The sequence below is a fragment of the Heliconius melpomene genome, chromosome 14 (assembly GCF_056956725.1).
Source record: "Heliconius melpomene rosina isolate 202511_hmr_F chromosome 14, ASM5695672v1, whole genome shotgun sequence".
Lineage (NCBI taxonomy): Eukaryota > Metazoa > Arthropoda > Insecta > Lepidoptera > Nymphalidae > Heliconius > Heliconius melpomene.
In genome coordinates this window covers 4,338,331-4,350,644 of record NC_140402.1, presented here as the reverse complement: position 1 = coordinate 4,350,644, position 12,314 = coordinate 4,338,331, and the positions used below count along the sequence as shown (strand labels likewise).

Below are 12,314 nucleotides of genomic sequence, written 5' to 3'. Positions count from 1 at the left end.
TTGTAATAGGCTATTATTACTATAATTTATTTAGCTTCATCTCGCACATAGCAGGGTAGGACGAGAGAACTTAGGAGCCTAGTGTTAAATTCAGTTCCCATTAAGACACTTCCATTTTCCACTTCACGCCGAATTCTTGAGCCATAGCGTATTGAGTTACGGGGCTCAACGCCGCGCTTTATCTCGCTACCAGATCGACGAAATAAAAATATTTAATTTCTCTGGAATAGGAATTGAAGCCATAAATGTCGCATTTACAGTAACACAGTTGTACCACTGGGCCACTAGGGATTTTATATAATTATACATACGAGTAGGTATACAAGCTACATAAAAATTTAATAATTTAGTATTCTTAATGAAATTATAAACAAAAAATCTGTAATAAATTGTATTATATTTTATTGCCAGATCTTATTAGAATTCTTTATATCGAAGTGTTTAAGCATTCGCAATGGCTGCTTCCAGAGCGGCAAAATGCTTGTCCTGTGGGTCGTACTTTTGCTTGAAGTACTGGTATTCTTGAGGGTTCTTCACTTTTAGTACTTCGAGGAAACGTCTGAAGATATGTTTTTGGGCCGCAGTACATTTAGCACAAGCTTCTACGACAGCTTCTGGTATATCCTCTGAAAATATATAATTATTTTTGTTACTTTTAATTTCTTTATAATTAAAGTAGGTACTTCCTACTTTTTTTATTTTTCTTTAGCTTCACGCGTGGGATACACCCGCATATAGCAGCAGGGTAAGCAAATGGAACTATGGAACCTAGTTTTAAGTTTCTCCGGGCTTTGCCACGTCGCCAGAGTGAGGAAATGAAAATATTAAATATTTCGTTTATAATGAAATCCACAACTTGTCGCTTCGCACGAGGGTTTAGCCACGACTAGCCCGGTTTTCTTAGTTAATCCACAAAAATAATATCAACATGTTTTTTATTTGTCAAGAATTAAAAATAGCATGTAAAGTTGTTTAAATATTATTTCAAGATATATTTTGAAACATATAAATTTCTTAATATACTCGTATAAACAAAAATATTAAATGAATACTATTTCGAAAAAGTTGCATCGCTCTTAAAGGAAAGATTAATCTTTCTTAAATTTTAAAGTTCAATGTGATCAAGCTTGTTCAAAGTTTAATGATGAATTCAATAGCCCGTCTAGGAATATTAAAGTACCTAGATATATATATTAAAAGCGATTATTATTATTTGAGGCTAGTCATTTCAGGCCACTAAACGCTAAAAGTTGTGGATTCGATTCCCGATCGAGAAAATCAGATGTTTAATATTTTCATTTCTTCAAAGCGCGACACTAAGTTCTCGTCACTAGAAACGGAAGTGTCTAAACACTAGGTTCCCAGGTTCCCGCTGCCTACCGTGCTAGTTTCGGGAAACAGCGAGAAGCTAAAAACGGCTGTCATTCCGTAAGTATAAGCAATTTGAATATTTCTTTCTTCTTTGCCTTTCCTATATGTTTTCCCTTTCCTGGGCCCATAAAAACCCTCAAACAGATCTCAGATACTGCTCTGAGCTCCTCACCATGCAATGCGATGGGCACCTCGGTGAACCCATGAAACGAACGATAAGACATTTCTTCTTTAAATTAATACCTATTATTTGAAAATAGAACAACCGCCTTAAATCATAACAAATCTTATTCGACATACTTTTCAACTGATGATGACGATTTTCATACAAAAATGCTGATTCATTTTAAAATAACAATCTCTTAGTTAAAACAAGCTCCAAGGTAAGATTAAATATTACTCGCCAAATGCCTTGAGTCTGACCAGAAGTTAAGTACAGTAGGTACAGTTAACAAGTAGATTTTATCAGTCCCTTCCTGTGTTAATATGTTTTGATTAATTTAAAAATTTAAAATAAATATTATTTTATTCGTTTTATTATTTGAAATTATTATTTCAATATTATTTATCTTTAATTTAAAAGGAATTACTTGTTGAGGCCAGTCGTGGCGCAGAGGCACAACTTATTCGATTTCCATTTAAGGAATTGAAATATTTAAATTTCCATTTCCTAACTGTAGTAACGACGTAAGCGCTGTGTTGAGTTCCGCCGCTCAATACTCATGTCTTAATGGGAACAGAATGTATTAACATTAGGTACCCAAGTTTCCTCTGCTTACTCGCTTACCCTGCTAAGTACGGGATTCAGCGTGAATATAAAAAAAAAAACTTATAAGTAAACAATACTGTCTATATTTATTTTAAAATTTCTACCAGAAAACATAATATTTGTTATTATGTCATCCATGACATTTAAAAGTAAGTTATTTACGAACATGCTTAAAAGTAAGTTAAATAAACCATAAACTTTAAAAACTTTTGTTATATAAAACACTTCGATAAGGCAATATACAGAAATTTTATTTTTTAAAACTCCAAATATATGATATTATTAAAATTGATGGACAGAGGCCAGTCGTGGCGCAGGGGTCGTCGTGACGGTAAAACCGACTGGTGGTGGGTTCGATCCCCACTCGAGGAGATAAATAATAATTTCCATTTCTATATTATATGTCATTCGATAATTAGGTGTCGATTAATGGTGCTTCAATATTGATAACTAGAGATTTTCTGTATACTTTGCTAATACAAATTTAAAGCAATTTTAATATATTTTATGGTTATCAAAAATTTTATTCGTAATATTTATTTTAATAACTTAAAACTTATTTGAACATTTTTGATTGTAATTTTAATGCTTTAAACTTTATATACTTTTTATATCTATAATGTAAATAACAAAAAAGTCCTTAAACCGTCGACAACTGGTGTCATTACCCTATTTATAAAAAGATTTACTTAAATAACATAAAATTTACTTTAAAATTAACAGCACTTACTTTTAAAATCAGCCATCTGTTCATTGCAAGATCCCTTATCATTAAAACATTCGGCGAAAACCTTCATAGTTTCTGGATCCTTAACTACCGCTTCGATATCCAAATCATCATTTTCACTGCTGTATTGCTGAGCAGCAGCCAGCACCAGAAGACCAGAAAGTACTAGAAGGCACTTCATGTTCACAGCCTGCAATCAAGCGAAACACTGTTGAAGTATTGAAAACTTAATATAATTTGTATGTAATATATTGCAAGAGAAAAAAGTAAATAGTTTTTAGGTATATATATAATTAATTTGATTTACTGCCACTTATATCTTAATCACCTCGCCGTCTTAATGTTTACTTAAAACAAACTTTAGAGGTTATGCTTCTTATACTTTTTTAAAAGGTTATCTTTAAATGAGCTTGTAAAAAGAAATAATAATGGAAATAACAATATTACACCTATTTACTCTAAATATTTATAATTTCGTGTTTATTTCTCAAGAACTGGATTAGGAAGAATAGATATTTAATAAAAATATTTACCTTATATAATAGCTGAGATAACAATCGACCTTTAGTTCGTAGTGTTGGACTAGCAATGTAAAAATAAAGTCGATTCTGTTTAAAATAATTTATTCATTAATGCCTATAGCCTGTATGAATGAAATTTAATATTTTTTTTATAAATGTTTTCTTCCCTTTTGACAACAGGTAAATGTTAAGGCAATAATAAAGTAAAATGCAAAATATGTAAATTCAAAAAAGAAGGACGGTATTAATTTTGTATATTAATATTTTAATTAATATGAATATATATAGCTTGATAATTCCCATTTATTATAAGAGTGTTTATAGTATTTTTTGTTAGTCTATATGTCTGCTCTAACATCACGAACATGCATATCATTATTATCAATACAAGTGGTTCAATGAAACTAAGCGGATTGTGTTACTACAATTATAATTAAATATCAATTAACTATAACGTATTTATACAATTTAAATAACTAAGCCATATTAATATATTATAATTAACTTATTTGTAACATTCGAAATACCTCCACCGTAATTAAAGAAAATATATATAATATAACTAGTGGACCCGAACGCGGCTACGCCCGCTTGAACTATACGAATATTTATTAAATATATTTATGAAATTATTTTCGGTTTTCAATAGAGATGCATTAAGCAAGCTCATTTTGGGTGACGTTTTCTAACAACAAATTTTACAAATCGTTGCTTAGCAACGGTCGCATAGCGACGGTTGTTATTAACATGGCGGAATAAATTGCATGTCAAATTAATAAGTATTTTAATATATTGGTATATATCTAAAATATTACAAATATGAGAAAGAAAAGTATCCTATGTTCATCCCGAGACCCTCAAGTATCTCTATGTGAGTATTTTATCACAATTGAATTAGCGGTTTGGCCCTGATTGCGTAAAAGACAGACAGACAGACAGAGTTACTTTCGAATTTATAATATGGTTATAATATTGGAACAATAAAAAAAATATAAACACAGATTTCGTCTGTTGGTATGGCGATATAAGCATTAATGATCGTACAAAAAGGTCAACCTATATAAAAACAAAGAAATATCGAAGTATGTATATAAATGTCACTTACTACGTTATCTTCTAGTCACGTCGATATAAAATTACACTTGTATATGCTTCTTTATTATTCAGACTACTCCTTTTATACTTATTCCCGTATTCTGGCAAGGCTATTTGCATATTTTGAAAATTATCGACCAAATCCACTTTTTACCTGCCAATGCTGATACCACGTTTTTTTCTAAAGAACGTGCTCTGAATGTTGTTTGGGAACATCATTACTATTAATAAAAGCATTCGTCTAATTTATATATAAATGTACACTTCTAAAACCAGTACATGAGTTATTTTATTTAAAAGTTTTATAATAATGTTTTTTTTTAATTTTTTGTCTTTTTTTAAGTTAATATTAAAGTAGATATTTTAGATATTGTATTGGAAGAGCGGGGTCTTCTAATGCAGGTAGTACTTGCTTAAAAGGAGTTTTCTGTAACAATTATTTCTGTGTAAAATCTGTTGAACAAATAAAGTGTTTTTATATTATTTATTTTTTTATTTATTTTTAGTATACAACTAACAGGTTGAAGTATAAAGTTTGCGTTATCAACATTCGAAAGGATTCGTTGACTAACATTGAACTAAATTCGTTGAGGCCGAAAGTTAGTTTGCACAGAAATATTATATAAAGATCGACAAGTATGATCTCGTTACATAAACACCTTACAAAATTCTTTTTAATAATGTCAATTAAAAAAACAGCTTCACGCAGTATCCCGCACGCTATAGGAAACCTAGTGTTACACTTTGTTCCCCACTTTCTGAATTTTATGGAGGCATCTCAACGCCGGGCTTTTGACTTGGTACTAGAGATACTGAAATATTAGAGAAATTTAAATATTATTAAAATCATTACCTCGAGTGGGGATCGAACCGACAACCGTCGCGTTACAGTTACACCCTAGTGCTCAATAAAATCAAGTAGTGTAAAAATAGATAAATAATATATTTAATGCTGGAAATGCCTGCTTTAAACTGGTCAAAGCAAAATTGTCAGAAGAAATATTGCTATGTTATTTATCAAGATTCCCTCTCAATTAATTATTAATAAAATATATATTTAAATATTTACAACTTTACTTTATCAAGTGAAATATTTAGCTTACTAGAAAAAAGGGAAAAATATTCAATTTTTGTTTTTATATACAAGAAAGGAAATAGGAACTTTTTTGCCTTTTTGATATATATGTAGAAGTCATGATTAAGCGCGTACGGTTGACTTTTGACTTTTATAATTAAAAGTAAATATTAAGAAAATAATATATTCATTATGAACAAATACAATCCAAAATTAGATAAAGGTGAAATTATGTGTTGAGAAACAAAAGAAGTTTAAAACAAAGTAAATATATTTCATTGTACCTAATGTCCTACACTCAACATTAGAGGAATATAATCATAACTTCATCGAAAACCATAGCAAAGTCTCAGAACACTAAAGTAATTAAGGGAACAGAAAGAAAAACATATGGATATGTTGACATTACACCCAAAATTATTTACCGTAAATAAAAATTACAGTACGGAGTCCATATCAGGTCTTTCATATTGGGAGATGACTCGTTCCAAACCACCGAAGTATATGTCTTCGGGATCATAAAAATGTCTGAAGTTCCAATATTCTTCTGGATAGATCGCCTTAAGTCCCTGAAGGAATCTCCAGAATATATATTTTTGGTTAGGATTGCATAGTCTGCACGCCGACACAATAGGTTGTGGAATGTTTCCTGAAAAATCAATAGTTCTTTAGTGATAGTTATTTTTTAATTATTATCTTAATGTGTAATATATATTTTCAATAACATTAAATACTAACGTAGTTTTATTTCCTAAGTCAACCGCGGCTTCGCCCGCTCAAACTCAATGATATGTAGCCAATGTGTTATTCTGATATATAAGCTAAATTACTGTATTTTTTATTTAAATGTGTCTAACATTATATTTATGATGTAACTATTATACCCACAGTGTAACGTGATCGAAGGATCGACGGTGGTCTTTGGGACCTCAATACCGGCTGTTCAGCGATTTTTAGTGGTTTAGCAATTTTTTTGGAAACATTTAGTTACTTGAAGAAAATTGGCTAATACAGACTGACTATTGGGTGTGGGGTCGTGGTTTTTTCCTCAATAAAGCCCAATAAAAGGTCTTTCGTATCATATAATAATTTATAACTATTGATTTATACACCTTGGAAATAACATGAAAATAAAAATAGTTTTCTAAAAATCTAAACTTTTTCTAGCTCTAGCGAAATAAAATACTGGAGAAACAAATAAAAAAAATACATACGTCTGTAGCTAGCAGCAAGTTCTGTGCAAGGTGCTTTTCCTTCAAAGCAGTCGAGGTACGCCTGCAGCTCACTGCGGTTGGCAAGGACAGCATCGACGTCGAGATGATCATTGCCGGTCTTGAAGAACTCGTCAGCCACCACAAGGGCGAATAGGGCGAAAAAAACTATACTCCTCATTTTTATTCTAAAAAATAAATAATATTCATAGTGTATAGTTAATCGAAGTAAGAAATGAATATAATTAAAATGAATACACGTGAACCGAGCCCTGTGTTCATAATTTATGTATATAAAAGGACTTGTCCTCACTGACTGAGGTAAGACGCACGCACAGCCGTAACTGCTGACGGTAAAAACGTGAAATTTGGACAGATGTTTACTTTCGTAATCTGGACATCCACTAAGAAGGGATTTTGAAAAATTTTAACCCTAAAGAGCTGAAATAGGGGTTGAAAGTTTGTATGGAAAAAAAATTAAATCGGAACCGATTTTTATAAAATTTGACATTTAGATTTTTAAAAGTATTTAAGTGAACACGTGTTTTATGGTTTATTATAATTCACCCCTAAGGGCACAAATAAGCAGGCGAAGCTGCGCGCGTCCGCTAGTACAATTTACTAATTTTAAATACTAATAAATTTTTAAAATAGCTAACAATATAAAGTTGAATATAATTAATTGCATAATTAAAATTATATTTTCAATTAAGTGTCAATTTTAATAGCATCATTCAAAATATTATCATTAATAGATCTGTTAACTGTTCCCAATAATTTAAAACAATACTTTTGACCGCAGCTTTGTCTTATTATTTCATTATATTTTAAAACGATTGTTGATCATAATTAAGTTGGAAATAACTTTATGCTTTTTTAACACTTTTAAAGTGTTATTCCACATTTAGGAAAGAAAAATACTTATTAAGAAAACGTATAAAAAATTAAATAATTAAATATATATTTGTTTTAAATTTTAAAAAATAAGCCCCGCTGAGTTTTTTGCGTCAGTTCTTCTCAGGTCAGAGGGTTCTTCTCAGGCATTAACTTTAGTGAACTGGTGGTATATTAGTTGACGTTAAAAAAATGAAGCATGTAACTTCTTATTTTGAATAAAATTATTTGAATTTACACATAACTAGGATCCGCCGAATGCTGGAATGCGACGGGTGGAGCTGAGCCAAGCTAATTTGCGCAAAGTTTTCAGAGCTGCAGGTTTAACGGTCTAGGAGGAGTAGCATTACAACGAAACACTTTTGACCAGTAAGAGCTTCGCTTCGCTTAGCCCAATAAGGTTTTTTTTATAATACGTCAATCGATGAGTACAGTAAAGAGAAAAGAATATGTTAAATAGGTACTCTAGTTTTACTCTACTCATTTGTCTCACATTTTCGCGTAAAATTAAAGAATATCCAATGAATATTATTCCAATTTAAAATTCAGCATTTTCGATGAAACAGCCAAAATATCTAATCAGTTTTACTGATCATAATTTCTTCATATGTGCCTGATGGTACTTTAATGGCAAAATAGTGATTTTGCTATTAAAAATAAATATTTGGTAAAACATTAATTATTCCTATTTTTCTGCGTCACACCGTATTCCTTACTCAACAGGGTAGGCAGAGGGAACCTAGTGCTTAGACACACCGTTACCCATTTTCGCCGAATACTGGAGGCATTGTGTGTAGCGGAACTTAACGCCGACACATTATATCCCACTTCCTATGCAATTCATAATCAGATAAGAATGAAATGATATGTTAGGAAAATAAAAGGATAATCTTAAAATAACTGAATATATTTCATTATAATGTCAGCATTAGATAAACAACAATAATGACGTAGAAATCCCTAACAAAGTCAGAAAAAAGATAAATAATGAAAGATAAAGGTGACAGTAGTGACGACAAAAAAATAAAGAAATCCTGAACATTATACCAAAAATTATTTATCATAAACAAAATTTACATAATGATGTCCATATCAGGTTGCGTATATTTGGAGATTTCTTGTACCAAAGGCTCGAAATATTTGTCTTCGGGATCATAGAAATGTCTGAAGTTCCAGTATTCCATGGGATAGAAAGCCTTAAGTCCCTGAAGGAATTTCCAGAATAGATATCTTTGATTTGGATTACACCATCTACACGCCGTCATAATTGCTTCTGGGATGTTTCCTGAAAAGACAATATTATTCTTTAGATATATTTATTTTTTATATAACATTTCAAAGTGATATATATTTTGACATTAAAACGAATAATTTCTTATAATTTAATTTTTCAATAACATCCATAGAAAAAATGGGGAACAGAGTGTTAAATTAAGTTTCCTCTGCCTACGCTCCTGTATGCGGGATACAGCGTGAAGCTATTATTAATTATATATAGGCCGCTCTCCAACCAGGTGGACCGACGACCTCAAGAAGACAGCGAGAACCAGCTGGGTTCAAGGGGCGCAGGACCGGATAGAGTGGCAAGCATTGGAAGAGGCCTATTTCCAGCAGTGGATTTTAAAAGGCTGATTGATGGATATATAGAAACAAAAAAAATTAAATACATACTTTTGTAGGCAGCAAGGAGTTCCGAGCAGGGTGCTTTGTCTTCAAAGCAGTCGAGGTATGACAGAAGCTCTTCATGGTTGGCAAGGAGTGCGTCGATGTCGAGGTGGTCGTTAGGGCTCTGGTAGTACATCATATCGGAAGCCGCAAGGGCGAATAGAGCGAATAAAACTATAATCCTCATTTTGATTCTAACGAAAAATAAATAATTAATAGTTAGTATTGTTATTAGAATTTTTAAAAAATCTTACTAAAATTTCGCGATTATTTATATAATTACTTTTATCAATTTGTTGTTTAAATCACATAATATTTCTTAATTTACTACAGTTTCTTATGCCTAGTAGTTCTAAGTAAGTAGTTCTTGGAACACCAAACAATAATTTCGATGCAAATCTCATATTCAAGACAGGTTTATTTAAGGATCTATTAAAATGTATTATGTGAACCGAGCCCTCTGGTTAAAATATAAAAATGTTGTTAACTTATAAAACGCTATCTTTAAATGAATGGTAATAGAAATATTAAGGGAATTAAATTCTTATATTTTTAACTAAAACTCACCTTTGTCTGCACGACTATTGAAATACTGTTATTTTTTTCAAAACGGCTTATAATATATAAAATTTCACAATTAACAAAATTGTGTTTTCAATTAGCGCTATCATAATAGCATCATTCAAAATATCGTCGTTAATATACCAGTTCTTAATATTTATTATTAATACATATGATCGAATCTTCATCTAACTATTTAAGAAAAATAATTTCGTCAGTACATTTTAAAAATCTTTATCGTTGTCAAATTTCGAATAACTTTATGCTTTCTTTTTACTCCATGTCAGAATGTTGATATTAGGTTACACAATTTTTTAAATTAAATTCATATAAATTAGACACACCATCAACAGGCGAACACAAATCTGCAACAAGATTTTTTAATATTTTTTTAATTATCTATAAAAGATGTTAAATTAGATTGAAAATATTTTCTTTTATTACGTTTTATAATCCATCATTATCATCATTATTCTACCTTCACCCACTGCTGGACTTAAGTCTCTCCAATGGCACGCCACCGGTCGTTAGCTTTTGGAAACCAGCACCTGCAAGCCACATTACATATATCATCATCCTATGCCATATAAAATATAGAAAATAAGAAAGATAATGAAATATTATTTTGAACTAAAACAAAACTAGCAATAATTATTATGAAAATTAAAATCAGTTTCACGCTGTATCTCGTATACAGCAGGGTAGGAAGAGGGCACCTAGTGTTAAAACACTCCGTTCCCCACTTTCCACCGAATTCTGGTGATTTTTCAGTTACACTTTGTGCTGTGTTTATATTATTACTAGCGGCCCGCTCGCGGTTTCACCCGCGTGAACTATGTTATTATTAATATCTGTCTCCATGACTACGTCCTAGTGACGTCTATGCAAAATTTGAGACGCCTAGCATTTGTTGTAACGAAGTTTCATACAAACTTTCGACTCCAAAAACAACCCGAAGAAGAAGAAGAAGTCGAATATTGCAAATTCCCGTCTTAGCGAGCACCTACGTCCTATAAGTAACTCCTATGCAAAATTTGAGATTTCTAGTAATTGGAGTTTCTGAGATTTCGTGATGAGTGAGTGACCTTTCGATTTTATATATATAGATAGATAGAAAACTGCTAATTACAAACATTTTAGTGAAATATTTTTTAATGTCAATATATTTAAAACGTTAAAATTCGTATATATATAAATAGTACTAAAATCAAAATAAATGTTAGGCTAACAGCACCACAAATTATATTCTAAAAATATGTCTAGTTCATTCCAAACAACCTAACGATTTTGGAGTGCTTACTCATATACTATACAAATACAAATAAATTAACTTAATATTTTTTATACATTATAAAAAACAAATGACAACAAAATAAAAGTCGGTTTTTCTACGAAAATACGTGACTTTGAAACAAAATAAGGAAACGGACGTCTTAAGAGCACATGTAGGTAGTACATGAGAATGATTCGAATCGTTGATAATAAAATCTGCCAACTCGGCAGTCATATAAATAGTTTAAACTATAATTTACACGTACACTATTGTCATGGTAAAACTGGTGTGCATGTGTGTTTGTTTGTTTGTCATTGTGAAATAAATATTAAATTTCCACCCAATATAAGCAAATTGAATAAAGATATCAAGATTAATTGAATTCTAGAAGTTTCATCATTATCGTTATATTTAATAGTAGCTATTTTGTATTAATTTTGTAAACAAGATTTTATAATTGTTTTTTTTCTTGTCAAAATGGTTATAATTTAATTCAATCCTCAATAAATTCAATAACCTAGGTCTAGGTCTTATTAAACAAAATGTTTGGTGGGTGTCTGCGAATTTAAAATGTCAACTGTGTTTTTTCAAGTTCATGTTATTTACACGATAATAAAGCACAAATAAACGATTTAACTATTACGAACGATTTAACTATGTTTGTTGGTCTGTCTTTTTATTTGGTCAGGCTAATCCTCTTTCTTATAAGACTGGAATATAGTGTTGTCTTGTGTTTTTTATCTTTTTATCCTGAAATTCCTTCGGGATCGGCACCGTTCTAATAGATATGAAATAGCCCACATATATATATATATATATATATATATATATATATATACATATGACAAGAAAAGCACAAAAATAAACCAAAAAGCTTAATATAAAAATTACTTTATGTATAAATGAGTAGCCATAATAAAAAGACTTACCTTTAACATTTCATAATTTAATTATTAAAAAAAAAAAAAACTTTATAGGATTATGGATTGCACCACTTACAACAAAAATCTTTTTAACACACTATATTCTCACATCTTTATAAAATAGAAAAATTTACTTCCAATTTATACAAAAGAAAAGAACCTAACCTAGCATCTCATTCGCAAACGAGGTAAATCCAGGAGACAAGCACAGAGAACCTCAGCACATTGA

The 12,314-nt window shown here is 30.7% G+C and overlaps 2 protein-coding genes across 2 annotated transcripts; both read right to left on the bottom strand.

The window, feature by feature from the left end:
- Positions 1 to 385: 385 nt before the first annotated feature.
- LOC146532032 (uncharacterized) lies at positions 386 to 12,227 on the bottom strand. Its single transcript, XM_085197747.1, has 7 exons — positions 12,092 to 12,227; positions 10,334 to 10,437; positions 9,335 to 9,522; positions 8,741 to 8,948; positions 3,401 to 3,482; positions 2,871 to 3,057; positions 386 to 626 (listed from the first exon to the last, which is right to left on the bottom strand). Exons 2-7 carry the CDS (start codon positions 10,357 to 10,359, stop codon positions 442 to 444), a joined length of 876 nt encoding a protein of 291 aa, XP_085053873.1. The 5' UTR covers positions 10,360 to 10,437; positions 12,092 to 12,227; the 3' UTR covers positions 386 to 441.
- On the bottom strand, positions 5,788 to 7,062 carry LOC146532033 (ejaculatory bulb-specific protein 3-like). The gene is made up of 2 exons (XM_085196988.1): positions 6,773 to 7,062; positions 5,788 to 6,207 (listed from the first exon to the last, which is right to left on the bottom strand). Exons 1-2 carry the CDS (start codon positions 6,948 to 6,950, stop codon positions 5,996 to 5,998), a joined length of 390 nt encoding a protein of 129 aa, XP_085053114.1. The 5' UTR covers positions 6,951 to 7,062; the 3' UTR covers positions 5,788 to 5,995.
- Positions 12,228 to 12,314: the final 87 nt, after the last annotated feature.

Bases quoted from the DNA above. Each gene is read 5' to 3' on its own strand.
- LOC146532032 (XM_085197747.1), bottom strand. From the start codon at position 10,359: ATGATGATAATGATGGATTATAAAAC. The intron at 8,949-9,334 runs GTATGTATTTAA...TTGTCTTTTCAG, and splicing joins ACTCCTTGCTGCCTACAAAA to GAAACATCCCAGAAGCAATT. The intron at 3,483-8,740 runs GTAAATTTTGTT...AATAAATTATTT, and splicing joins CCTGATATGGACATCATTAT to TAAACAGAATCGACTTTATT.
- LOC146532033 (XM_085196988.1), bottom strand. From the start codon at position 6,950: ATGAGGAGTATAGTTTTTTTCGCCCTATTCGCCCTTGTGGTGGCTGAC. The intron at 6,208-6,772 runs GTATGTATTTTT...TTGATTTTTCAG, and splicing joins ACTTGCTGCTAGCTACAGAC to GAAACATTCCACAACCTATT.